General features: G+C 48.5%; 2 protein-coding genes across 2 annotated transcripts in view; one reads left to right on the forward strand and one right to left on the reverse strand.

Moving 5' to 3' along the window:
* LOC309520460 (lysosomal acid glucosylceramidase-like) lies at positions 1 to 27,708 on the forward strand. Its single transcript, XM_082202292.1, has 11 exons — positions 1 to 154; positions 10,703 to 10,807; positions 11,686 to 11,877; positions 13,062 to 13,211; positions 15,111 to 15,244; positions 16,700 to 16,872; positions 19,128 to 19,365; positions 20,712 to 20,936; positions 23,038 to 23,201; positions 24,620 to 24,736; positions 26,715 to 27,708. Exons 2-11 carry the CDS (start codon positions 10,750 to 10,752, stop codon positions 26,851 to 26,853), a joined length of 1,590 nt encoding a protein of 529 aa, XP_082058418.1. The 5' UTR covers positions 1 to 154; positions 10,703 to 10,749; the 3' UTR covers positions 26,854 to 27,708.
* The window catches only part of LOC309520451 (lysosomal acid glucosylceramidase-like), a 66,141-nt gene continuing 59,223 nt past the window's right edge, over positions 21,022 to 27,939 (reverse strand). The window contains exon 12 of the transcript XR_014214257.1: positions 21,022 to 22,283. The gene's annotated coding sequence lies outside the window, so the exon portion shown is untranslated. The remainder of the gene's footprint in view (positions 22,284 to 27,939) is intronic.

The following is a 27,939-nucleotide window of genomic DNA, read 5'->3' on the forward strand; positions in this document are numbered from 1 at the left end:
AGGCGGGATCCCTCCCACTGATGCTTGCCAGATCAACCAGCCAGTTGCTCTCAGGTGTTTCAGGATCCCGGGGAGCCACGCAAGGGAACTGGATTCTGGAAGCATCAAGACTGAGCCAGGGGTCCTCTGTCTCGCATCTGTGGCGGACAAAAAGGTGAGTTAGGGCAGGGGTTGTCGCAGAGAGTGGGGGACAGGGCGTGGAAGGAGATGGGGTTGTGACATGCCTGGATTCCATCTTTCCCACATGGGAGAGAAAGCTGCTATTGAATTTCTTCTCCTGGCTAAGAAAATCACCGCATCTAGTTTTTTTTTTTTAATTCTTATTTTGTAGAATTCTAAGGTCTCAAATATATATGTATAAAATTCATAAATGTACAAGGCAAACAGATACATAAGTAAATAAACCACATGTCTGAAATAGTACAGGAGAGCATCTGGGGGTTTTGAGCTTGATAGAAAAAGCAAGTAAGAGCTCACATTTTGGACTCACAGCTGTCTATGGAGGCACATAAAAGGAAGTTCCTACAGTGGTACCTCAGGTTAAGTACTTAATTCGTTCCGGAGGTCCGTACTTAACCTGAAACTGTTCTTAACCTGAAGCACCACTTTAGTTAATGGGTCCTCCTGTTGCTGCCGCACCACCGGAGCACAATTTCTGTTGCTGCGCGATTTTTGTTCTCATCCTGAAGCAAAGTTCTTAACCTGAAGCACTATTTCTGGGTTAGCGGAGTGTGTAACCTGAAGCGTATGTAACCTGAGGTACCACTGTATCTACACTGCGTATAGTAAGGGCATGAATTCGAGCCGTTTCCCCCTTGCCGCACTCCTTTCACAGGGAAAACCCACTCTTAGCTCGGAGCAATGTCAGCCTGGGGAAAACCCAAACTGAGCACTAAAGAGCTGGTTTCCCCCCAGGAAACAGGGGGCGGGGGTGGGAAGAGAAATGGGACGTAAGGAAGTGTGGGTGAACTCTTAAGAGGCGACACAGCAGAAAGTGCATGTCTTTTACTGCTGCTTTTAATTTTTTCCAATTACCTTACGGAATTCCCTGTCGCAGGAGAAAGGGATGGCTTCCAACTTGGAGTGGCTTTGAAAGTGGATTAACGGAGGCGGATTAGCAGAGGCCGAGGCTACTGATGGCTGCTAAGCTCTCCACTATATGCACCTTCACAGTCAGAGACAGTAATGCTTCTGAATATACCGTATTTTTTGCACCATAACACTCACTTTTTTCCTCCTATACAGTAAGGGGAAATGTCTGTGCGTGTTATGGAGGGAATGCCTACGGGTGGCATGCCTACGGGTTTTCCTCCTCTAAAAACTACGTGTGTGTTATGGCCGGGTGCGTGTTATAGAGCGAAAAGTACGGTAATTTTCTTGAAAATACAAAAGGGGGGATTTGCTGTTCCCCTTTAGGTCCTGCTTGTGGGATTCTCATTGGGGCGAGTGGTGTTGGGGGGATGAGTGTTCAGACCCCTGGGCTCTCACTTGTGGGGTGTCTCAGGGCTCCGTCCTCTCCCCCATGCTTTTTAACATCTATATGAAGCCACTGGGAGAGATCGTCAGGGGGTTTGGGCTGGGGGTTCATCAGTATGCAGATGACACCCAGCTCTACCTCTATTTAAAATCAGAACCAGTGAAGGCAGTGAAGGTCCTGTGTGAGTGCCTGGAGGCGGCTGGAGGATGGATTGAGGCTGAATCCTGACAAGACAGGAGGACTGTTTTGGGGGACAGGCTGGTGTGGGGGACTCCCTTGCCCAGAATGGGGTAACTGTGCCCCTGAAGGACCAGGTGCGCAGCCTGGGAGTCATTTTGGACTCACAGCTGTCTATAGAGGTGCAGGTCAATTCTGTGTCCAGGGCAGCTGTCTAACAGCTCCACCTGGTACGCAGGCTGAGACCCTACCTGCCCATATAGCACTGGTCTTGAAAGACCTACATTTCAAATTCAAAGTGTTGGTGCTGACCTTTAAAGCCCTAAACGGCCTCGGTCCAGTATACCTGAAGGAGCGTCTCCACCCCCATCGTCCAGCCTGGACACTGAGGTCCATCTCTGAGGGCCTTCTGGCAGTTCCCTCACTGCGAGAAGTGAAGTTACAGGGAACCAGACAAAGGGCCTTCTTGGTAGTGGCACCCGCCCCGTGGAACGCCCTCCCATCAGATGTCAAGGAAATAAACAACTATCTGACTTTTAGAAGACATCTGAAGGCAGCCCTGTACAGGGCAGTTTTTAAAAAAATGTTTCATTATGTTTTTATATATGTTGGAAGCCACCCAGAGTAGCTGGGGCAACCCAGTCAGATGGGCGGGGTATAAATAATACAATTAATATTATTATTATGGAATAGGATGTCCCTATTTTCATCAGAGAAATGTTGGAGGGTGTGCTAACTTACCTCACAGGGTTGTTCTGAGGATAAAATGGGGAGGGGGGATAGATTTATATGTGCCACCTTGAGTTCCTTGGGGTGGGGGAAGTAGGCTATAAATTTAATAAGTACAGTGGTACCTCAGGTTAAGAACTTAATTTGTTCTGGAGGTCCGTTCTTAACCTGAAACTGTTCTTAACCTGAAGCACCACTTTAGCTGCCGGAGCACGATTTCTGTTCTCATCCTAAAGCAAAGTTCTTAACCTGAGGTACTATTTCTGGGTTAGCGGAGTCTGCAACCTGAAGCGTATGTAACCTGAAGTGTATGTAACCCGAGGTACCACAGTACATAAATAATCTCATCCGCAAACCATGGGGTTCCTTGTCCCTAATCAGCAGGCCACGAAATACAACCATCTAATTTGTCCCAAGCCTAGCCTAAAACCTTTGAAGTCTTTTTGCCTTTCTAGAGCAGGAAGGCTGTCCTCTGATCATCTGATGTTGTCTGCGCCTTTTCTCGAACCCTTGGCCAGTGGTGGTGTCACAAAAAGCAACAGCTGCCTTGCTCCGTTTCCCTGGTGCTGCAAAAAAAAGCATGTGCTGATTGCATCTGCACAATCACTGCAGTGTTGATTTGATCCTGAGATTGTAAGCTTTGTGGGGCAGGGACCTGTTCTCTTAATCCATTTCGCAATTGATTGCTTGATTGTAAGGAAACCGCAAAGCAATTACTAGGACTTCCAAGGAGACTCTCTGTACTTTGGAAAGCTGAGCCGCTATAGAGCAGATCAGGGAAATACCGGTACCTCCTTTTTTGCAGCTGGAGGGCTGCACTCACTTCTCCACAACTTTCCGAGGGCCACTTGCCAGCGGCGGGAGGGGCCAGAGACAAAAGTGGGAGTTTTTTATATTTGTGCAATAGGCTAGCTTTTTCACACTCACACTTCCCTCTATCCAGAGGCGCCGAGTTCTGTGCAGCATGCGGGGGCGCAGCTTGTCGAATGCACATGATGTCACACGTGTGACACACACGTGTGACATCACACCTGGCGGGAGGAACTCTTCCTTTGTTCTAGATATAATTTTATAGTGTTGTGAAAACTTCAATAACAATTTGTAGAAGGAGGCTGCAAGCCCCTACAGGGCCCTCCACTGCTATGGGGAGGACCTGCGGGGACCAGTCTGGGCCCTCAAGATTGTGGGGGGGGGGGTCAGGCCCATCTCCACATATTTTGGGGGGGCTGTGCTGACAGCACCCCCTTAGAGCTCTCTCTCTCTCTCTCTCTCTCTCTCTCTCTCTTCCAGCCAGGCAAAGCATCCATTCCAACCAAGCCCATACCCTTAAGGCAGTGGCGTAGCGTGGGGGGTGCAGGGGGGGCAGCTGCACCGGGCGCAACATCTGGGGGGGCGCGCTCGCACTCTCAGCTCTCTGCCCCTACCTGGCTCACTCTCTCTGTCTCACTGCAGTGCTGGCTGTGCGAATCCGATCCGAGCCGCCGGGTCGCCGCCCACTGTGGAGGGGGGGTGCCAGGCGTGCGGTGCGGAGAGAGAGCGAGGGACTATCTGGGGGAGGGACAGTGCAGCGCAGCGCTGAGCGCGGGAGAGAACCACACCAGACCAGACCAGACCAGGCAGCAGCAAGAAGAAGCTGGCAGCGGCGGCAGGTTAGGGGTTAGGGGGCGCAAATTACTTGCCTTGCCCCGGGTGCTGACAACCCACGCTACGCCACTGCCTTAAGGGTGTGTGTGTGTGTATGTGTGCCAAGCAGAATCAACGAGGGATCCCCCAAAAGAGGAGGGGGATGCAGAAAAAGGACCACAGCTCATTGGCAAAGCATCTGCTTTGTATGCAATCCCAGGCATCTCTACGTTGGGCTGGAGAATGAATTTTATTATTACGGTCACAGACCAGTTCCGGCTCACTTACAATATCGGAAAAATCATAAAACACAACAGGAATACATTGGATTGTGATTGGGTTTAACAGAGACACTTCCGATATAACAGCAGTTAAAAATATACATTAAATCTTGATCACTAGAATATAACCTAAAATTGTCATTTAAAACCGTAATCATTTTGGTAGTACAGCCTGTTCCCTAAGTTGGAAGCTGGAGGAAGACTCCTTTCCTAAGTCCCTGGAGAGCTCCTGCCACTCAGTGTGGACGATGCAGAGCTCGCCGGACAAATGATCTCATGGAGCCCAAGGCAGCTTCCAAGGCAGATTAAAAACTTTTCTGCCTCTCTCCTAGCACTAGAACTCACAGTCATCCACTGCAGGTGAACACTGGCAGATTTTTATTCCCTCCCCCCAAAAAAGATTTATTAGTTTTCTATTATAAAACACAGACAAAAACACAAAAGAAAAACATTACATTTGACACAACATAAAAACTTAACAACAGTAAAAACACACAAAATAAAAGAAGAATTTTTTCCTTCTTATTCCTTGGTGTATTTACATGGCTAAAAGACTTCCTCAACACCCTCTAATCTGGATTTCATCATATTACATATTTAGCAGTTCCCAATTTCCTATTTATAACATCAGTATCTTCTGAACAGGGACACGGGTGGTGCTGTGGGTTAAACCAAAGAGCCTAGGACTTGCCAATCAGAAGGTCGGCGGTTCGAATCCCTGTGACAGGGTGAGCTCCCGTTGCTTGGTCCCAGCTCCTGCCAAGCTAGCAGTTCGAAAGCACCTCAAAGTGCAAGTAGATAAATAGGTACCGCTCCGGCGGGAAGGTAAACGCCGTTTCCGTGCGCTGCTCTGGTTCTCCAGAAGCGGCTTAGTCATGCTGGCCACATGACCCAGAAGCTGTACGCCGGCTCCCTCGGCCAATAAAACAAGATGAGCGCCGCAACCCGAGAGTCGGCCACGACTGGACCTAATGGTCAGGGGTCCCTTTACCTTTACCGAGTTGGTGATGCCAGGTGACGCTGACCATATTGAGCACAATTAGAATCTTGCTTGTGGGTTTCCCAGAAGTGGCTTGGCCATTGTGAAAACAGGATACTGGACTAGACGGTCCCGTGGCCTGATCTTGCAGTCTCTTCCTAGGTTCTTATATTTAGCTACTGTCATTCTTGGAGAACTGAACTGAAGCCCGAGGGGTGGGAGAAACTTGGAGGATCAAAAGAGACCGGTTGGTCCACCTGCATGTTCTTACATCTACGGATTCAGCCTTCAGAGCAGCAGAACACAGAACTAATAGTCCTCTTTAGGGAAGTTTTTAATGTTTAATGCTGTATTGTGTTTTAATATTCGGTTGGGAGCCGCCCAGAGTGGCTGGGGAAACCCAGCCAGATGGGCGGGGTATAAATAATATATTATTAGTATTACAGTGCTGCCCCGCAAGACGAATGCCTCGCAAGACGGAAAACTCGCTAGACGAAAGAGCTTTCCGTTTTGGAGGTGCTTCGCAAAACGAATTTCCTATGGGCTTGCTTCGCAAGACGACAATGTCTTGCGAGTTCCTGCTGGTTTTTTCCCCTTCCCCCCTTTTTCTAAGCCGCTAAGTCGCTTATCAGCTGATCCGATCAGCAGATAAGCCGCTAAAAGCCGCTAATAGCGCTAATGCGCTAATCCGTCAATGGGCTATCTTCTCAAGACGAAAAAACTGCTAGACGAAGAGAATCACAGAACGGATTCTTTTTGTCTTGCGAGGCACCACTGTATTATTATTCTAGCACTTTCCCATAGTTACTCCTCTCCTGCTTTGAACCCCATACCCTCCAACATTTCTCTGATGAAAATAGGGACATCCTATTCCAGGCTTCCTCAACATCGGCCCTCCAGATGTTTTGAGACTACAATTCCCATCATCCCTGACCGCTGGTCCTGCTACCTAGGGATCATGGGAGTTGTAGGCCAAAAACATCAGGAGGGCCGAGGTTGAGGAAGCCTGTCCTATTCCATAATCATCATCATCATCATCATCATCATCATCATACCCTGCGCATCTGACTGGCTTGCCCCAGCCACTCTGGGTGGCTTCTAACATATATAAAAACAGAATTAAACATTAAAAAGTGAGAAACTTCCCTACACAGGGCTGCCTCCAGATGTCTTCTAAAGCTTGTATAGTTACTTATCTCCTTGGCTTGGAGTTCGCATACCTCCATACCCTCCAATCTTTCTCTGATGAAAATAGGGATGTGCTAAGGAGAAGTGGGACATTCTGGGATCAAATCAGAAAACGGGACGGCTTCTGTAAATCCAGGACTGTCCCTGGCAAATAGGGACACTTGGAGGGTCTGCAAGACCGGCCCACTCACGAGACAAGGTGCTGCGACTGCCTCTGGAGGCGGGTACCACCAGGGCAGCAGATCCTGAAGTTGATCTTTCTTCCCTGCTTGCTCCTGTTGCAGATCTTCCCTAACCCCTTCGTCGCTGGTGGGGAAGGAGGCTGTTATTTTGGGGGTCCACCAGTGGCGTAGCATGGGGGGTGCAGGGGGAGCCGGCCGCACCGGGCACAACATCTGGGGGTTAGGGTTAGGGTGCGCAAATCCACGGGTTAGGGGGCGCAAATCCACGGGTTAGGGGGCGCAAATCCACGGGTTAGGGGACGCAAATTACTTGCCTTGCCCTGGGTGCTGACAACCCACGCTACGCCACTGGGGTCCAGCTCAGGTGGCAAATTGTCTTGGGCCAGCCCTGTTTGCACCTGCAGACTGCCTGGGGAAAATATTCTCCCAGCCACCCTCTCCCTCTCATCCTCCTACACCAGCCACACCTTAGGGCCTCCTTGCCCCATCCCAAGAGACACAGACGTACTTGTTTTTGCCTAATGCTGTAGCAACTTGCCCTCCAGTCGGAGCGGTTGCCATCTTGTTTCAACTGGTCCTGCTCCTCTGCCTTTTAATGGACGCCTGGCAGACAGAAACTAAGCCAGAGAAGCTCTTCCTCATCACTTCCTTTTATGTGCTCTGATGTCTGTCAGATAAGAACTGGCGAGGAGGCTCGGGCGCTTGCCGCATCTAATTTAAATCCCTTCCTTACACACACAAAAAGGCAAAAAAGCATGGGCACCATATATTTGAATAACATTGTTTTTTTTCCTTCCCTGCAAAGACTCATGGGAAGTGTAGCTTATCCCTCACAGAGCTCCATTTCCCAGCACCCTTAACAAACTACAGCTCCCAGGATTCTCTGGGGGGAAATCATGTGTTTTAATGTGTTTTAGATGGATCCTGTGTGCAGCTGCACACTGCTGCACATCAGTCAAGGTGGTTTGTCTGATCCAAGCAGAGAAATGCCTCCAACCCAGATTCCTGTTTCCAACAGGGGACAGCCAAAGTGCCTCTGGAAAACAAATGCTGAATGCTCGCATGCTATGCTGATTCTTTTTTTTCCTCTCTCTCTTTTTTAAAAAAGCATTTTTCCTTCCTGCTGTGCATGAATGTTAAAGGGAGCACGAGTATTCAGCTTAAAAGGAACAAGAAGCTGTCAAGTTGAAACGTTTGGGACCTCTGCTGGCAAGCAGTGAGTTAACAGTTGCGCAGCACGCGATGGCCAAAAAGGGGTGGGTTTATGCAAATATCACACCAATGGCCATCGAGCTGACCTGACAGACGGCTGAGAAATAGATAAAATCAACAGAATCCACTATTTTTGAGATTAAACTGCCCATCAAAAGGCTGGTGCGCTGGGCAACAGAAGCAGAAACGTTGCCAGAGCGTGTTTAGTGGAACTGGAAACGGTGCTGATTCCGTGGGGGGCGGTGAGCGCTTTGCAGTACCAGGTGCTCCCCGACAGCTCAAAAGGCATCGGGAAAGGAGACCCGCTTAATTTTTGTTCAGTTTGGTATCGCTTCTCGGCCTTTTGGCTAAGATCAAGTGTAGTATCTGTTCTTATCAGTTTAATATCTGATATGTCCTCTATTTGAGGACTATATATTAAATGGATTTTTGGAGCTGGGAGATGGAATAGGGGCTTGCTCCGTCCACTCCATGCATCGACCTGGTATTGCAGTACCTCCAGGAACGGTGCACCTCCCTCTGGGGGGAATATCACTGGTGCAAAAAAAGAGATCAAAAGAAGTCTAACGTTTTTGTAGCGTTATATAGTGATAGTGGGTTATCCTGAGCCTAGGGCTTCCCGATCAGAGATGGGGTGAGCTTCGTTGCTGGTCCATGCTCCTGCCGGCCCAGCAGTAGGTACCGCTCTGGCGGGAAGGTGAAGGTCTTTCCGTGCCAAAATAAAAAAAATCCTTCCAGTAGCACCTTAAAGACCAACTAAGTTAGTTCTCGGTATGAGCTTTCGTGTGCATGCACACTTCTTCAGATACACTGAAACAGGAGTTGCCAGATCCTTCTATATAGTGAGAAGGTGGGGAGGGGTATTACTCAGAAGGGTGGTGGGAATGGGAGATTGGCAGATAGCTGAGATGAGCCTGTTGACGACTCTTAACGTCTTTCCGTGCGCTGCTCTGGTTCGCCAGAAGCGGCTTATCATGCTGGCCACATGACACGGAAGCTGTACGCCGGCTCCCTCGGCCAGTAAAGTGAGATGAGCGCCGCAACACCAGTCGGTCACAACTGGACCTAATGGTCAGGGGTCCCTTTACCTTTACCTTTATAGTGGAAGCAGTGGAATTCTACGTTCCTTCCACTACATACATGCAAACTCATTCAGCAGTAAGGGTGTTTCATGTTCTCCCTAAACATTGTACAGTGGTACCTTGGGTTACATACGCTTCAGGTTACACACTCCGCTGGCCCAGAAATAGTGCTTCAGGTTAAGAACTTTGTTTCAGGATGAGAACAGAAATAGGGCTCCGGTGGCGTGGCAGCAGCGGGAGGCCCCATTAGCTAAAGTGCTGCTTCGGGTTAAGAACAGTTTGAGGTTAAGTACGGACCTCTGGAACGAATTAAGTACTTAACCCGAGTTACCACTGTATGGAACATTTTACTGTTATTCCTCGTCTTATTCGATTCCACAGAGCCTAGGGCTTGCCGATCAGAAGGTCAGCGGTTCGAATCCCCGCAACGGGGTGAGCTCCCATTGTTCGGTCCCAGCTCCTGCCAACCTAGCAGTTTGAAAGCACACCAGTGCAAGTAGATAAATAGGTACTGCTCTGGCAGGAAGGTAAATGGCGTTTCCGTGCACTGCTCTGGTTTCGCCAGAAGCGGCTTAGTCATGCTGGCCACATGACCCGGAAAAACTGTCTGTGGACAAACGTCGGCTCTCTCGGCCAGTAAAGCAACATAAGCGCCACAACCCCAGAGTCATCCGCGACTGGACTTAATGGTCAGGGGTCCCTTTCCCTTTACCACTTTCTGAAACAACACGAGAAGCAAACCACACCCGTCCTTCCAAATCCACATTTGGTTCAATTTTGCAATGCATCTCTCTGACCAACGTCCTCAAAAATGCAGAGATCAGTGCCTAAAAATGAGCATGTTGTTTCAAATGACACACAGAGATGCGTTATAGTAGGAAAAATTGCTTGCAGAAATATCAAAACTTCATTAAAAATGTGTTTCTTAGAAGTCACTAAAATGTGTGTGTGTGTGTGTGGTGGACTAAACTGCTGTTTAATTTTCATAAGGATTTTAAGAATAGAAAATTGGAAAGTTGCTGCAGGAATGAGGAGAACCAAAATTGAGATGGATAAAATGAGAAAAAGAAATGGACGGATCCTTCTGTCTGTCCTCACAAGGGAAGTGTGCAGATGACTGGTCCAGCCCCTCAATTGGCTCTGCCCCATCTCCCAGATCTCAATCTGCCAGTCATGCAGAAGGAATTTGAGTCAGTTTGCATTTAAAGGCAAACCTCCCTCGTTTGCTCTTTCTGAAACCAGTAGATGAAACTTTAAGATCTTTCAAAATTCCCACCACCTCTGCATTTCACAATGAGCTTTTCCAGCCCAGGCACGTTCATCAAAATGCATACATCAGGATAAAATGTGCATCGAAATGCATATAATTGCAAAAACCATGTACGCAAATGCATGATATTAGGGGGCCTGGATTGGAAGCAGTAGATTAGGAAATAATTTTTTTGCATAGAATTGTGAAAAATGCCTGCTAAAATGCTAATTAATTCTCATGAGATCTCTCCCCCCCCCCCTTTAAGTAATAATCACAGACTGATAAGGAACTTAAAAACAGAACTTAAGACTGGAAAAATGAGATGGGCAGACACTGAAATGGATGAAGCCACCTGACTCTTTTTGCACTTTGCACATGCCCATGGAAGTCTTGTTGGACAAAACACAGCTGAAAACACAGCTGGAGGGAGAGCTGGCTAGCCATGAGGTTATCAATGATGAGCCTTGAAATCATGACTGAACACGCCCCCCCTTCCCTCTCCGCTTTATTTTTGTTTCAGGACCATCTTTCCCAACAGCAACGTTTACTGCATCTGGCTGTGAAACTATGTGGAAAGGGGCCGTTGTTTGCTTCCTGCTTCTCCAGCTGACAGTTGCTGTGACAGGTGAGCGACATTCGACCGAAGGTTTATGATTACAAACAAGCCTGGCCTTACCAACCAAGAGACTTGCCTCCAGAAGTTGTGCCAGTGACCTCCCCCTGCCCCATTTGAGGTCTAAGTAGAGCATCCACACCCAGAGGCAGTCTACCTGTGGTGACGAAAGGTGTTGCTCAGTCGTTGTGGTGCTGGATGGCAAAGGGGGGCTTTCCGATGGAGGCTGAATATTGCAGAAGCAAGATGGGTCATTGGCTACCGGGCTGTTTTATTAACAAAAAAAATCAACTCCCCACCCCCCACTTCCCAGAAAGGAAAAATTGGGAATAATCAGGGAGGAAGGATGTGGGCACTGCAAATAATTGCAGGTATGAGGAGCACTGATTATCCCACAATGAACACCCTTTTAGAAGCACTTTGGGTTCTGGAAATATAATCCAAGACGCAGCCACCATTGGCCATTCTTTAGCTCTCTAACTACACCAGCTCTCTGTGCTTGTCATCACTTCACCTCCACTCTCCCAACTGCGGCATCACAGACCAATGAGGTGGCCCGGATGTTTCCTCCTATCAGGGAAAAGCCATTCCTATTATGGTTGTCCCTCTGACACTTGCTCGGATCACCCACCCACTGCCTCTTGTCATGCTGTAGTTCATAGCGCCACCTGCCTGTGGTCAAGCCAACTGCAGTGTGATGACATGCTTACATTTTTATTATATGCACAGAAATAAATTGCAATTGTTCTAGAGCATACGACTTTGTGTGGCTACTGATTTGGCAAAGCTTTCCTGCTGAAATAAGGCCTCCTCAAACCCTTTCTGTCTTACCTCTCCGCTTCCCAGAAATGGAACAACAAAAAAGCCAGATTTTTCCTTCCTTTCCCCAGGAGGCCGTCCATGTTCTGCCAGGAATTTTGGGCATGGCTCGTTGGTGTGTGAATGTGGGGCTTCCTACTGTGACACCTTGGAACCTGTCTCCCTTCTTCCTCTGGGTTCGTACGCCAAGTATGAAAGCAACAAAGCTGGGTCGCGTGTGGAGCGCAGTGAAGGAGTCCTGCACAATGACGCTCCAGGAAAAGGTGGGTTTGTCTACTTTTTTAGATCTACCTCCAAGGAGACTCTCTCTCTCTCTCCCTCTATATCCTAACCTTTCTCCAAGAAGATTAAGCTTACACACTCCATTTTATCCTCACTATGACCCTGTGAGGTAGGCAGGACTGAGATATGGTGGCTGGAGAAGGGAAGGTTAAGGGGAGACGTCAGATACCCGAAGGGCTGATGCACTGAAGGAAGTATAACTTCCTAAGGGCATTACTTGTAATACATTGGAGTTGCCTGCCATGGGGTGAGTGGCTGGGCTCTTCTTCTCCGGAGTCATTCTGACACAAAAGTACTGTTCTTGGGGGCCAGGGGGTGGGCAGGTATGGAGGACTCCCTGGTCCTGAATGGGGCAACTGTGCCCCTGAAGGATCAGGTGCACAGCCTGGGAGTCATTTTGGACTCACAGCTGTCGATGGAGGTCAATTCTGTGTCCAGGGCGGCTGTCTACCAGCTCCATCTGGTACGCAGGCTGAGACCCTACCTGCCCGCGGACTGTCTCGCCAGAGTGGTGCATGCTCTGGTTATCTCCCGCTTGGACTATGGCAATGCGCTCCACATGGGGCTACCTTTGAAGGCGACCCAGAAACTGCAACTAATCCAGAATGCGGCAGCTAGACTGGAGACTGGGAGTGGCTGCCGAGACCACATAACACCAGTCCTGAGAGATCTGCATTGGCTCCCAGTACGTTTCCAAGCACAATTCAAAGTGTTGGTGCTGACCTTTAAAGCCGTAAACGGCTTCGGTCCAGTATACCTGAAGGAGCGTCTCCACCCCCATCGTTCAACCCAAACACTGAGATCCATCGCTGAGGGCCTTCTGGCGGTTCCCTCACTGTGAGAAGTGAGGTTACAGGGAACCAGGCAGAGGGCCTTCTCGGTAGTGGCGCCCACCCTGTGGAACTTCAGATATTTTTCTTTGTGGTTGTTGTTGCGTTTGCTATTGTTTGTTTTTTATTTTTGTTAAATTTCGGAAATTTAATCAAAGTAAATAAATAAATAACTGATGCGGAAATTTAGAATTTAAGGCTGGAAAAATAAGAAAGCGAGGGAAAACTGCAATGGACAGATGTAGCCCATCTCTACCCTAAAGTAGCTGCATCCGCTAGGAATAAGCATGCAGTGCTGTGCAATCTAAGCCACCTTCCTTCTTCCTTCACTATAGAAACCCTCACTCTGAAGATCAAGACATCCCAGAAATATCAAAAAATCAAGGGCTTTGGTGGGGCCTTGACAGATTCGGCAGCAATCAATATCCTGGCGCTTTCTCCAAAGGCTCAGACAAATCTCCTCAAATCCTATTTCTCAGAACAAGGTAAGTTGCCAAGAGGTGGGTAGCAGCAGCTGGGTTGCCAACTTACTCCGCTGGTTCTGCTCCTCTGCTATTTCAGTGGGTGGGGGGGGGGAGAAAGCTCTGCCCCGTCTAATATCTGCATGCCATCCTGGTGTGGAAGGCAGAAGAGCAAAAACGTTGGCGAACCTGAAGGAAACTGACAAGTCCCAGAGTTGGTGTAACAGTCCAAACCAGGCATAGGCAAACTCAGCCCTCCAGATGTTTTGGGACTACAACTCCCATCATCCCTAGCTAAAAGGACCAAAACATCTGGAGGGCTGAGTTTGCCTAAGCTTGGTCCAAACCTTCACAGGGAACTCTGGGAAAGGTAGTTCTGTGATGAAAACAGGGGCCTCCTCCTGTCAACTCTCAGCAATAAACTACAATTCCCAGAATCCTCTGGGGGAAGCGGTGTTCAAAGTGGCAGGATGCTGATTCAAATGTACAGTTGCAGATGGAGCCTGAGAATGGGAAAATGAGAAACTGCAATGGACAGATTCATCCGTTACTACTCTAAGCAGTTATGCTCAGTCCTCACTGGAATTTTTCCACTGGCTTCTTCCCCTGCCCTTCATCCTCGCACAGTAAATACCGTATTTTTTGCACCATAACACTCACTTTTTCCCTCCTAAAAAGTAAGGGGAAATGTCTGTGCGTGTTATGGAGGGAATGCCTACGGGTGGCATGCCTACGGATTTTCCTCCTCTAAAAACTACGTGCGTGTTATGGTCGGCTGCGTGTTATAGAGCGAAAAATACGGTATATATATTTTTTAAACTGCTGCAAACCATGGGGCTCCCTGCAAGCTTCTTGATACTGCCATCTTGTGTATGGATGGTGCCATTGCACTAGGGTTTTCTTCCTTTCCTTATACAGTACAGTGGTACCTCGGGTTAAGTACTTAATTCGTTCCAGAGGTCCGTTCTTAACCTGAAACTGTTCTTAACCTGAAGCACCACTTTAGCTAATGGGGCCTCCCACTGCCACTGCCACGTGATTTCTGTTCTCATCCTGAAGCAAAGTTCTTAACCTGAGGTACTATTTCTGGGTTAGGTCTGTAACCTGAAGCGTATGTAACCCATGGTACCACTGTACATAAAAATCGCACGTGACCCCAGAGGGCAGCCCCATACAATGTCCTTGGCAAGCATGTTGCATTGTCCTGTACCATAACTCCCAGGAAGATTTGCCTCATTTTCCCCCCAGCTTGTGGTGAAATTGCTGTCTAACACTGTTTAACTCGCTCCCTAATTCATTCTAACTCACTAACTATTCTAATGCTCAAACTCTGAGTTTCACTCTGTCTCAATCTGTCTATCTAGTGATCTGTTCTCTCTCTCTCTCTCTCTCCTATCTATATTAGGACCCAATCTATTCTCTTGGTTGTTTTAAACTGATTTAAAATATTATAGTTTTACATAGTGTTTTTTTTTCTGAGGGGACGCAGGGGCACACATACCCCTAAGCATTTTGTGAATCTTTGTGCTTTTCTCCATTTACTGCATTTATTTTTCTCAAGTTGAACTATAAAATGGTGATTTTCTTGAGTCAAAATGAGAGTACCCCTAAACATTCTTTTTTTTAAGAAAAAAAAAGCACTGGTTTTACATCATTGTGACCTTCCTTAGGACCCCACGGTGACGGGCAAGAAAGAAATTGAACAAGTAATAATAGCCACACTCATCACCTCCAAAGATCCAATAGAATTTGTTAGGTGTGTGGGTTCCAAATCAGACTTTGTCCAATTTACACATTAATTTGGGGATCAGGTGAACTCACTTTGAAATGTGGAAGGACCCCCCCCCCAAATAATTTTCCTCAGTGAGTCCTATTTCTGGGAGTAACCCTGCTCTGTCTGCCTTTGGCTCCACTTTCTCCAAGGGATCGAATACACCCTGGTCCGCGTCCCCATGGCGAGCTGCGATTTCTCCGTGAGACTCTATACGTACGACGATTCGGAGGACGACTTTGAGCTGAAAAACTTCAGCCTGACGGAGGAAGACACCAAAATGAAGGTGAAGGGATTCGCCAATCCCCAGGATAAAGATTTAGGCCCATTCCCAGGGGAGAAAGTGGATTCGGTTTGCTTTTCAATGTAAACCCGTTTCCTTTGTGCTTAGGGGGACCAGCTAGTCCTTGACTGACTAAGAAACCTTAGCCCAAGACTCTCAGGCTCCAGTTTGAACCCTGAATGCCATATTATAAGATAAAAGAGAAATGTCCGTAGCTCACTGGTAGAATATCTGGTCTCAGGTTCAATCCCCAGCACCTCCAGAATGTCCCCTAAAATTCTGGAGAGCTGCTGCCAGTCAGTGTAGACATTACCAAGCTATTTTATTTAGTTATTATTGTATAGCTGGACGGACCAAGGGACTAATGCTCTGACAGTAGCAGCATCCTCTACCAAGCAGCTGACTCTTCCAGCAGTATTGTTGAACTGCAGCCCCCTTCACCCCTGACTATTGGGCCAATACTGGCTGTGGATGATAGAAGTTGTAGTCCGATGATAGCTGGAGAGACACAGTCTGATCTCCCCTGCTTGGCCAGCTCTGTTGCCTTTACAGCAGATCCTAAGGACTGAACCGCAGATATTTTGGTCCACTGATCTGGAGACGAGCGGACCTGCTGTCCTTCAGAATATTATTGGACTCCAAAGCCCATCATCCACATCCAGTACTGGCCAATAGTTAGGGACGATTGGAGCTGCAGTTCTTGGCCTCCAGCTCCCACCATCCCCATCAGCCAGCATGGCCAATGGTTAGGAATGGTGACAGCCCAACAAGAGCTGGGGGCCAACAGAGGAACCTGGGAAATGTGCCAGGAGCTCGTCCTACACTCGAGTAGGACCCTGGCAGAGACACATGCCCGACTGGCATGTTCTCTCCCTCCTGGTCGTTCGTTCGGGAGCTTCAAAAGCTTTCTTCGGCCCGAACATCACAACGACTGATGCCAACAGACACCGGCACACTTAGGGATCTGCAGAGTCTGCGCAGTTTGTGTGACAGACCTCAGCAACTCAGCATTTTGGCTAATCTACTTTATTTACATATAAACACACGCAGAGCACTGTAACATGTCTCCCTCTCTAGCATCAGACAGCAAAGAGAAATAGAACAAAGGACAATAGTCCCATTTCACGGAACACAGTCATAGCTGTCAACTTTTCCCTTTCCTTGCGAGGAATCCTATTCGGAATAAGGGAATTTCCCTTTAAAAAACGGAAACGTTGACAGCTATGAACACAGTAACACAAACATCCTGTCACTTCTCACTCTGTGGAGTCAAAACATATACCGTCATGTGATAGACAACAATCCCACGACTGCAATCATGGAGCAGGAATTCTAACAAAATGTTCTCTCTGGCCACTGTGTGAGAGCAGTGAAATCACTGAGACAAAACACAGGTGTTGGGTGAAATCAGGCCAAATCTTTATGGATGACAAACACTGTTCCACATCCCCTCCCCAGATCCCAATCCTTCAGCAAGCACAAGCAGTGGCCAAGAAGCCACTTGCCCTCTACGCCAGCCCTTGGACCTCCCCAGTGTGGATGAAGACCAACGGGGCCATGACAGGCCGAGGGACCCTCAAGGGGAAGCCGGGAGACAGATATCACAAGGCCTGGGCCAACTATTTCATCAGGTAACGACACCGACCACCGAAGTCGTTTGGTTCCATTTTATTTGACGGCTGACCAGTTTGCGACGGGTGCAGAGTAATAAAGTTGTTAGGCACACAAACAAAGCATACAGCCAGTGCAGCAAAGGCTCCTGTGAGATGTGATAGGAATATTGAGGTCTTAAAAGGTAAAGGTAAAGGGACCCCTGACCATTAGGTCCAGTCGTGACTGACTCTGGGGTTGTGGCGCTCATCTCGCTTTACTGGCCGAGGGAGCCGGCGTACAGCTTCCGGGTCATGTGGCCAGCATGACTAAGCCGCTTCTGGCGAACCAGAGCAGCACACGGAAACGCCGTTTATCTTCCCGCCAGAGTGGTACCTATTTATCTACTTGCACTTTGACGTGCTTTCGAACTGCTAGGTTGGCAGGAGCAGGGACCGAGCAGCGGGAGCTCACCCCGTCATGGGGATTTGAACCGCCGACCTTCTGATCGGCAAGTCCTAGGCTCTGTGGTTTAACCCACAGCGCCACCCGCGTCTCTTTTGAGGTCTTAGATATATGTTAAATGTTCATAAGTGTACCAACCAAGCACGGACATAGATCAGCACAGGAAGACCGACCTGGAACCATTTTGATTCCCAAACTGAGCAAATGTTTTCCCTGCAAGGAGGGGGGGGTCAGGGAGCCTTCCCATTGTCTCAGGAATTGAGTAATCAGCATTTTAATAGGCGACAGACTATCAGGAAAGGATAACCTGGCAAACAGGAAAAACAACAACCAAATTTCTGTTTTAGACCGCCTTTTCTGTGATGTAGGTATGATGTTTCTGAGGGTGGTCTTGATCTACAGGGTGGCAATTTCAGAAGTCTATATAAGGCCTTGCACGCCATTGTTCTGGGTTCCTCCTCATTCCTGCGTATGGTGAGTGAGGACCCTGTTGCAACAGATCAATAAAGATCAGGCTTACTAGCTGCTTTGCTTCTCAATATTCTCTGGTTGGCCTCTTTTATTTTCTCCTATCAATAGGGAACCTATGTGTCAGAGCTGCTACCAGGTCCCAGCTCACATAGGACCACGCCACACAGCGTCCACTTTAAAAGAGTCTTTATTGAGTTACAGGTTTCATTTCCGAACTGCAGCGTGCAGCTCTACACCTTCTGCCCTAGGTCGGCGAAGACCCATCTGAGTCCCCGCCTCTTGCACACCAGCTTAATACCCTAGCCTTGCTCCACCTCCTTCGCCTCTCCCTACGTCTCTGGGTCCTTCTGCCCCCCTGGGACTCCTCCCTTCTACTCTCCTCTGACGCTGACCCCCCTGATCCTTCCGCTTCCTTTCGGCGGGCTTTGGGACCTGGCTCACTCTCCGGGCTGCTTACTGCTCCAGCTTCCGCTGCATTTGAACTTGGCGCGCGCGCCCAACTCTCTACTTTCCTCTTGACCGTTGCCTCGCTCTCTGAGGAGGGCGTGACCACCCCTGACTCGTGCCCTCCCTCCTGCTGACGGCCTCCGGAACCCGATGCCTGGCTGCCTTCCTCCCTGCTGCTCTCAGTCTTGAGCGTGGGTCCCGACTTCCAGCTGCTGCTCTCTGAATCTCCTCTGTTCCCTTCCTCCTGGGGTGTCCCCCCGGATCCCCCCCTTGCTCTGCTCACTGGGGCTCCCTTTTGGGAGTCCTCTGACTCACTGCTTAGGCTTGGAGATCTCGGGTCGTCATCATCACTCATTCTCCCTTCGGCTTCCTCCCCCTCGCTCTCTGTTTCCACCCTTCTCTGCGTCTCTGCTTCTGAACCCCTGACACTATGTAAGGACTCTATATGGGCTCCTGGATACCCCATAAGGGAAAAGGGCAGATTTTTTGTTTACAACAGAGAAAAACGGTGGAGATGCGAGGAGACAAGCCAAGGGGGCTTCTTCTTCCTCAGGGGAGAAAAAGAATATTGTAGAGCTGAGAAAGGTTCAGAAATCATCAAGGAAAAAGCGTGACTTCACTAGAAAGAAAGGTTGCAGCATTTGGGACCTTTTCTCTTAGAGAAAAGGCGGGATGAGGCAAAATGGTGGATGTCTATAAAAGTTATGTTCAGCCAACAGAGAGCGGATAGACAAAATTGTTACATCCCTCTCATAAAACCAGCAGACATTCCATGAAGCTGAAAACGGGGAGATTCTGGATGGACAGAAAAGTTTAGTTTCTTAAAAGAAAAATCTCAGGAAGTAATCTGAGGGGGAAATATCCTCAGGGGCATCTTGGCCCTGCTAACCTTTTCTGCCATTTCCCTCTGCAGGTTCTTAGACGAATACGCCAAGTATAACTTGACTTTCTGGGCTGTGACGGCCGGGAACGAGCCAACGGCTGGCGACATCATTTTTTACCCCTTCCAGTGCCTGGGCTTCTCCCCTGAGCACCAACGCGACTTCATCGCCCAAGATCTGGGTCCTGCCTTGGCCAACAGCTCTTACAAGGGCATTGAGCTGATCATTCTGGATGACCAAAGGATGATGCTCCCTTACTGGGCTGAAGTGGTGAGTGGGCCGCCCTGGACTGGTGGAATCCAAACCCCAGGGGCTCTGTTTTCCTATTTATTTTGCTAAAGGCGCTGGAGCTGAGGCCACGTTGGCACCATGCATTTAAAGCCCCAGGAGGCCGTTTGGACAATCATGGCTTTGCCCAAAGCATCCCGTGAGTCCAAAGCAATAAATTGTTGTTGTTGTTGTTGTTGTTGTTGTATGATACAAATAAACCAGGAAGGAGCAGGATAAATATCTATCCAGTTTGGAAACCCAGCCAGATGGGCGGGGTATAAATATCAAATTATTATTATTATTATTATTATTATTATTATTTTATTTTATTACCATTGGAACAGCGGTTGGCTCTGTGGGTTAAACCACAGAACCTAGGACTTGCCGATCAGAAGGTCGGCGGTTCAAATCCCCACGACAGGGTGAGCTCCCGTTGCTCGGTCCCTACTCCTGCCAACCTAGCAGTTCGAGAGCACGCCAAAGTGCAAGTAGATAAATAGGTACCGCTCCGGCAGGAAGGGAAAAGGCGTTTCCGTGTGCTGCTCTGGTTCACTAGAAGCAGCTTAGTCATGCTGGCCACATGACCCGGAAGCTGTACGCTGGCTCCCTCGGCCAATAAACCCTAGAGTCGTCTGCGACTGGACCTAATGGTCAGGGCTCCCTTTACCTTTTACTGCTGCTTAAAATGACCTTCTAAAGCAGACGTTGGATGTCCATCTGTCATTTAGCTGTAATTCCTGCATTGCGGGGGTTGGACAAGATGACTAGATGGCGGGAAGGTAAACAGCGTTTCCGTGCGCTGCTCTGGTTCGCCAGAAGCGGCTTAGTCATGCTGGCCACATGACCCGGAAGCTGTATGCCGGCTCCCTCGGCCAGTAAAGCGAGATGAGCGCCGCAACCCCAGAGTCGGCCACGACTGGACCTAATGGTCCGGGGTCCCTTTACCTTTACCTTATTATTATTTCCTCCCAATCAGAGCAGCTGGAGGAAGGACTGATTGCTCTGGCCTGATTGCCTCAAGGGGAGTGGGGTACACAGGTTACCCACATCTGTGGGGAGCAATTGCTAAATTCCCTTCTTCATAACCCAGGACAAGGAATTAGACTTCTCTTCCCACCCCTCATCGCTACCTTACAGAGTCTCAAATGTGCACATCCTTAAGATAAGGCCCACTGAAACCAGCTAGCCTTGAGTTTGCTTTGGGGATTTGTAGCTCTCATCTTCACTCTCCTCCATGAGGTCTAGAAACATGCCGGTGGGGGGTAGAAAGGCCAAAAATAAAATATGAAGCTGTTAAGAGCTCTGTGAGCTTGACAATTCTGTTTTTATTATCCCTTATGATCTAGGTTCTCAAGGACCCCGTGGCGGCCAGTTACATCAATGGGATCGGCATCCACTGGTATTTGGATTTCCTGGCACCCATCGACTTGACTCTCTCTATCACTCACCACCTTTTCCCCAAGTATTATCTCATCTCCACCGAAGCCTCTACAGGATCCTATTTTTGGGAGCCCCGTGTGGTGCTGGGGGAGTGGGACCGCGGCAGCAAATACAGCCACAGCATCCTAGCGGTAGGAGCGCGAGCTGCAATGACTTTTTTTTTTAAAAAAGAAAAGTTTAGTAGAATTTCAGAGTCTGACATTTGTTTGTTTGTTTGAACAAAATAGACACCGTATATTTCGCTCCATAGGACGCACCGGACCATAGGAGGGGGAGAACAGGGGAAAAAAAATTCTCCCCCTCTCTGCTCAGCCCCCCTTCAGCGAAGCGGCAGGAGAAACGGAGCCTCTTCCATTTCTCCTCCCGCTTCGCTGAAGGGGCGCTGCGCAGAGAGGGAAAACTGTGCAGCACCTCTCCAGCGAAGCGAAGCCCGGAGAGCAAGAGGGATCGGTGTGCACCGACCCGTCTCGCTCTCCAGGCTTCAGGCGGCTATCTGCAAGCCTTCGGAGCGCAGCGGGAACTCCTGCTGTGCTCCGAAGGCTTGTGGATAGCTACCTGAAGCCCCCGGAGCGCAGCGGGAGTTTGTGCTGTGCTCCGGGGGCTTCAGTGAAAGCAACGCAAAGCCTCCGGAGCGTGGGGGGAGCTCTCCCTCTGCACTTCGGAGGCTTCTCGTTGCTATCGCTGAAGCCAAGGAGCCTGCATTCGCTCCATAAGACGCACACACATTTCCCCTTCATTTTTGGAGGGGGAAAAGTGTGTCCTATAGAGCGAAAAATATGGTATATACCAATATATATATCAACTTGAAGGAAACCTCTCCTCAGTAAACGAAAAATACAAAATGAAATATGAAAGCAATAGATTAAAAAACCCAGTGAAAAATGAGTACAGGCAGCAACTGTTTTAGGCACGTCTGGTTATGTTCGCAGTGACTGCCCACTGTGCCGCTCGGACGTGATCCAAAAACATCACAAAAAGGGGTGGAATGGTGTGTTTTCAGGCTTTCTCGACAGGTGTTCAGATTGTAGGTGATTTCATGTATGTGCGCCGATGTCTCAGAACATAACCCCTGCACAAATCGGTCACTGCCTGCATTTTTAAATATCCAGAAGATCATTAAAACCACCTAAAAAGAACTAAAACACCTGTAAACTTCTATGTGTCCGGGTTTGCCTAGACAAAGACGTTTTCAGCCGGCGCCCGAAAGACTATGGTGAAGGTGCCTGCCAGTTGGCAGTCAATTGGCAGGGAGTTCCCTGGTTTAGTGTCCTTGAATTCTACTCAATATTGATCCAGAGCGGATTCCCAAAAAATAGATCAGAGGCAATTGTATTTAATCCAGCAGAGCTTTACTGCTACTGAAGGCAATTGAGCATAATGGTCACAGACCCAATACATTCAGGATTGGCGCTGTTCATAAAAAATCTAGTTGCAGCAGACTTAGCTTAAAACTACAATAACTTATAAAAAGTCTAAACCTTGACACTATAGCATACTATGAACAGAACACCACACCGGAAGGAAAAGAGATAGAAAGAGAAAGTCAAAGCCCGGCTCCTTCTGGTCTATTTTTATAGTCAGCATGAGCTTGACAGAAAGAGATGAGAGAACCAATTTAAGCCATCTGTACTCAGCTTCTCTGAAGGAATAACCCAAATATCCAGAACCTTCTGCTTGTTTCTTTCACACGGAGAGGCTTCCAGAACCCTCTTGAATTAAGTAGAATAGGAAAGCTCTCTACACATCAGATCAATACTTTCATTACTAAGAAATGCAAACTGACATTTAGAACACTAAAATATCGGTTTCTTACAACTGCTTAGGAATTCCCTCCCGTTAAATATTAGGCTCCATCTCTATTGTCTTAGTGGTTCCTCCTAAAGACCTTTCAAGGAGACTTTTCAGTAGAGATACAGATCCAAGTCTGCTTCTGCATTAGAACTGCTCTGAAGATGTTTTAAAGATTTCTTGAATCTCCAATTGTTTTATCCTTACTTGTTTGCTGCCCTCAAGTAGCTTTGGGAGGAAAGGAAAGGCAAAAAATTGAATTAATGCGTAAATTAAGCCTATTAAGAGGCATGTATGATTATGATGTATTGGTTTCCTTCCTTAGTTTGAAAAGTACTTATATGCAGCCGGCGCATACAATCTGATCAACCTAGCAGTACATAAGAAATGTGAAATAAATAAGATTAATAAACGAATCAAGTGTTCTTCTCCACCTTCCTGCAGAATCTCAATAACTACGTCACAGGCTGGACGGATTGGAACCTTGTCCTGGACATGGAAGGAGGCCCCAACTGGAGCAAAAATTATGTTGACAGTCCTGTCATTGTAGACGCGGCCAACGATGTGTTTTACAAACAGCCCATGTTTTATCACATGGCACACTTCAGGTGAGACGGCGGGACCCTCCACAAGTCCCCAAAGCAGGTGACCCCCGGGCCAACCATATTGAGTCCTAAAATGGGGAGGCCCTGTGGGTGGCGCCGCCTCAGGCTGCAATCTGCTGGGATTTGATGGGTGACAGGGCCTTCTCGGTGGTGGCTCCTTGTTTGTGGAACACCCTCCCTGGTGACATGCGCCTGTCCCTCATGCTGTCGGGTTGCAGGCAGATTTTTTTTTAATGCTCCATTCACCCAGGAATCAGATGGCTGATAGATGTGGGCCAAGGCAAGGGTGAAATTAAAAACCATGAGGGAATGTGGTTGCTCCAGAGGGTGGCAACCTGAGGACGTAGCCTTCTCTGCAGTGGCTCCCTGTCTGTGGAATGCTCTCCCCGGGGAAGTTTAACGTGGCGCCTTCATTATACACCTTTAGGCGCCAGGCAAAAATGTTCCATTTTAACCAGGCCTTTGGCTGACCTGATCGTCATCCTGTACCCTTTTAAAATGCGGCTCTTTTTTTTTGGGGGGGGGGTGTTACCAGGTAATTGTTTTTACTTTGATTTTATATACTGTGATCTTTTATGTGAACCAACCTGAGACCTCCGGGTATATAAATTCAGTCACTCAATCTATCAATCAATAAAAATAAACATTTTAGATGTTGTAAGTATGTTTTTGGAAGGTTCCCCTCCCCCCAATCATTATTATTTTAAACCGTAATGTTTTTAAATATTTGATATTTGCTGCCCTGGGCTCCTCTGAGAGGAAGGTACAGTCATACCTCATGTTACGTCCGCTTCATGTTATGTTCTTTCAGGATACGTCCCATGGAAGTACCGGAAAGGGTTACTTCTGGGTTTCGCCACTCACGCATGCGCAGACGCGCAAAATGATGTCACACGCATGCGCAGAAGCGGCGAATCACAACCTGCGCATGCGCAGATGCGCTGCTGCGGGTTGCGTTCTTTTCATGTTGTGAATGGGCCTCCGGAACGGATCCCGTTTGCAACCAGAGGTACCACTGTATGAGATACAAATTTAATAAACAAGCAAGCAGATAAACACTCTCAGGTCCAGCCCCCCCTCCAAACCCCCTCAGGATAACCCCCTTGGTTGTGTTGAGATGGGACTACAGTGGTACCTCGGGTTACAAACATAATTCGTTCTTAACCTGAAACTGTTCTTAACCTGAGGTCCCACTTTAGCTAATGGGGCCTCCTGCTGCCGCACAATTTCTGTTCTCATCCTGAAGCAAAGTTCTTAAGCCGAGGTACTATTTCTGGGTTAGCAGAGTCTGTAACCTGAAGCGTCTGTAACCCGAGGCACCACTGTACTAGACCCTCAGCTGCAGCAGCAGGGCTGGTCTTGGGCTACTTAGATCTAACCATATTCCCCTTTCCTCCTGCTCCTTTGATATGCTACTGCAGCAAGTTCCTCCCAGAGGGAACCCAGAGGATTGAGATTCAGAGGAGCAAGTGGACCGACCTGGAATATTCAGCCTTCCTGCGTCCAGATGGCTCAGCGGCCGTTGTTGTCTTGAACAGGTGAGTGGGAGCCAGGTGGCCTCCATGCTGCCGCTGAACGGCTGTCAGTAGAAAATAAGACGAAAACCTGAAAGATCATCTTCTCAGTGGGGCCATCAGATCCTCAGTAGGAAACCAGCAATCAGGATTCGCACACAGGAGCAACTCTCCCCTCCTGCGGTTTCCAGCAACTGGTATTCAGAGACATTGATGCCTCCAGCTGTGGCCATCAGGCCTACTTGCCCATGAATTTGTCAAGTCCTCTTTTACAGCGATCTAGGTTTGTGGCCCTCGCTGCCTTCTGTGGACGGGAGTTCCATAGTTCAACCAAGCACAGCATTGGGCCTGGATCTACCCACATCCAGCCCCCTCCAGTTCTAGCGCTGCAAGATTATTATTGGGGTTGTGGGTTCAAGCCCCATGTTGGGGAAAAGGTTCCTGCGTTACAGCTCCATGACTCAGATTCTAAGAAATGAAGAAAAACGTTTCAGCATCTACCGTATTTTTCGCCGCATAAAACACACCTGACCATAAGACGCACATAGTTTTTAGAGGAGGAAAACATGGGAAAAAAATATTCTTAATCAAATGTTGTACTAAACTATTTAAAGCAGCAAAGCAGACAGGAGCCGCTTACACATCCCTCTTCCACGCAGCATTCACTTCATAAGACGCACAGGCATTTCCCCTTACTTTTTAGGAGGAAAAAAGTGTGTCTTATGGAGGAAAAATACGGTACTCTCTCCACGCCACACAAAAATACAAATTTATTTCTTGCTCGCCTTTCCCCTAAACTATAAAGCCCCAAATTCTGTGACCTTTCCTCTTGGGCAAGTTGTTCTGTGCCCTTGATCATTCCGGCTGCCCCTGCCGTTCCGTCAGCCTTGTGCGAATCACAGAATTGTAGAGCTGGAATGGGAACCCAAGAGTCATCTAGTCCAGCCCCCTGCAGTGCAGAAACATTTTCTCCAATGTCTTCCTCTTCTCTGCCTTGACACCGCTGCCCTGCCTTTGAGCTCGTTTCGGTTGCCCTTTTCTCGTGGGCCGAGGAAGATTTCCCGGGATTTCTCCCAGGGTGCCCTCCATAACTATTCCTGGCCAGTGCTAGATTTAGGTATAAGTTAAACAAGCAATGGCTTAGGGCCCCACTCTCGGGGGGGGGGTGTCCAAAAATGTAAAGGGGAATAAACTGGAAGTACATTTCCAAAACAAGATAAAAAACAAATAGAATAAAACCTATATACAGTTAGAGCTTAATAATTATTTCACTATTAATATACTTCTTAATTGTATTTCACTATTAATATACTGCTTAATTGTATTTCACTATTAATATACTTCTTAATTGTATTTCAGTTCAACAATTGCTTTGCTAAAATACACATTTTGTTATGTGCAAATGGCTTTAGATACCTGTTAAAAGGTAAAGGGTAAAGGGACCTTGATGATTAGGTCCAGTCATGACCGACTCTGGGGTTGCGGCGCTCATCTCGCTTTACTGGCCGAGGGAGCCGGCGTACAGCTTCCGGGTCATGTGGCCAGCATGACTAAGCCGCTTCTGGCGAACCAGAGCAGCGCATGGAAACGCCGGTTACCTTCCCGCCGGAGTGGTACCTATTTATCTACTTGCACATTGATGTGCTTTCGAACTGCTAGGTTGGCAGGAGCTGGGACCGAGCAACGGGAGTTCACCCTGTCGCGGGGATTCGAACCACCGACCTTCCAATCGGCAAGTCCTAGGCTCTGTGGTTTAACCCACAGCGCCACCTGCGTCCCTTAGATACCTATTAGGTCCATAAATTACCATAGAGCATATATTCAACACGAAAAAACAGTGACAATTTGTTGTTGACAAAGAACAACTGGACATAGAAAGGGCCGCATTACCTTCAGTAGCTTAGGGCCTCATCAAACCTAAATCCGGCCCTGTTCCTGGCCCCCCTCGGCACATCGCCTGCCTGTCTTTCTAAATCGTTTCCTGTCTTGCACTCTTCCTCAGGTCCCACAAGGACGTCCCGTTTGTCATCTCCGACCCTGGCGTGGGCCACATCGAGGCCGTGTCGACCGCTGACTCCATCCAGACCTACCTCTGGGAGCGGCCCAAGGTGGCTTCGGCAGAACCCCCCGCTCAGCAATAAATGTTCTGCGCCCGTGAGATGGGTTGGTGTTAGCAGGGAGAAGGGGAGATCAGGATGCGATTGCTGCAGGAGTCCTGGGGATCGGTCTGCCTACTCTGCGGGAAGGCCTGTATGAACCAGGAACTGAACGGGGTGTTTTCTCTGCAACTGGTGTTGGATAGGTTTAACGCTCTCAGTTTCATCCAGAGAGCAGGGGTCAGCAAACTTTTTCAGCAGGGGGGCGGTCCACTGTCTCTCAGACCTTATGGAGGGCTGGACTATATTTTGGGGGTGGGGGGGAATGAATGAATTCCTGTGCCCCACAAATAACCCAGAGATGCATTTTAAATAAAAGGACACATTCTGCTCATGTAAAAACACACTGATTCCCAGACTGTCCATGGGCCGGATTGAGAAGGCGATTGGGCTGGATCCGGCCCCCGGGCCTTAGTTTGCCTACCCGTGTGTTAACATTACTGGACCCAAGCTAGCCATGCCCATTACTTCCAGCGGGTCTACTCTGAAGGAGGACCAACACCGGCTGCATAAAAATGCCATAAGATCTTTGAGCCGAACGACGTTGCCGATCTACAGCTCCCATCCATGAGTGCGGCTGGTGGAAAATGGATTTGAACCATGTTTCTGTTTCCCAGCTCCCAGCAGCCCCAGCAAGCATGATGGGAGTTGTAGTTCAGCAACATCTCAAAACCCTGCACTGGCTATAAAACGCCGAGTTTTATAAAACACCTCTCCTTGCTGTTTGAGTTGCCATTCATTCCATAGAGGCCTTTATTTACCATGCCCACCTCATGGGGCGGATCGCTTCCTCCTATCTCAGATGTTTTCGTACAATAAACCAGTTTTTTTTCTCCTTTTTCTAAAAACCCATCTGCTTCCTGGCTTTCTTTCATGGGCTCTCGGGCTGGGATGGGAGCGCAGAGGGGCAGGAGGAGGGCTGTGTTGGCGCTGCTTCCCATATATCATGAGCTCTTTCCCTGTCAATGTTTTCCAAGAAGTGGAGCAACATCTCCAGGGTTTCCCAAAGCCTGAGATGCAAAGAGTGGGAGGCTTGTGACATCGGGTGGGGTTTGGGCCTCGTGGCGCCAC

The sequence above is a fragment of the Podarcis vaucheri genome, assembly GCF_965113315.1.
Source record: "Podarcis vaucheri genome assembly, chromosome: 16".
In the NCBI taxonomy this organism is placed as follows: Eukaryota; Metazoa; Chordata; class Lepidosauria; order Squamata; family Lacertidae; genus Podarcis; species Podarcis vaucheri.

What these genes read in the sequence shown, in the direction of transcription:
- LOC309520460 (XM_082202292.1), top strand. Translation starts at nt 10,750, where the DNA reads ATGTGGAAAGGGGCCGTTGTTTGCTTCCTGCTTCTCCAGCTGACAGTT. An exon ending in TCCCTTACTGGGCTGAAGTG is followed by an intron (nt 19,366 to 20,711) that starts GTGAGTGGGCCG and finishes CTTATGATCTAG; the next exon opens with GTTCTCAAGGACCCCGTGGC. An exon ending in TATCACATGGCACACTTCAG is followed by an intron (nt 23,202 to 24,619) that starts GTGAGACGGCGG and finishes ATGCTACTGCAG; the next exon opens with CAAGTTCCTCCCAGAGGGAA.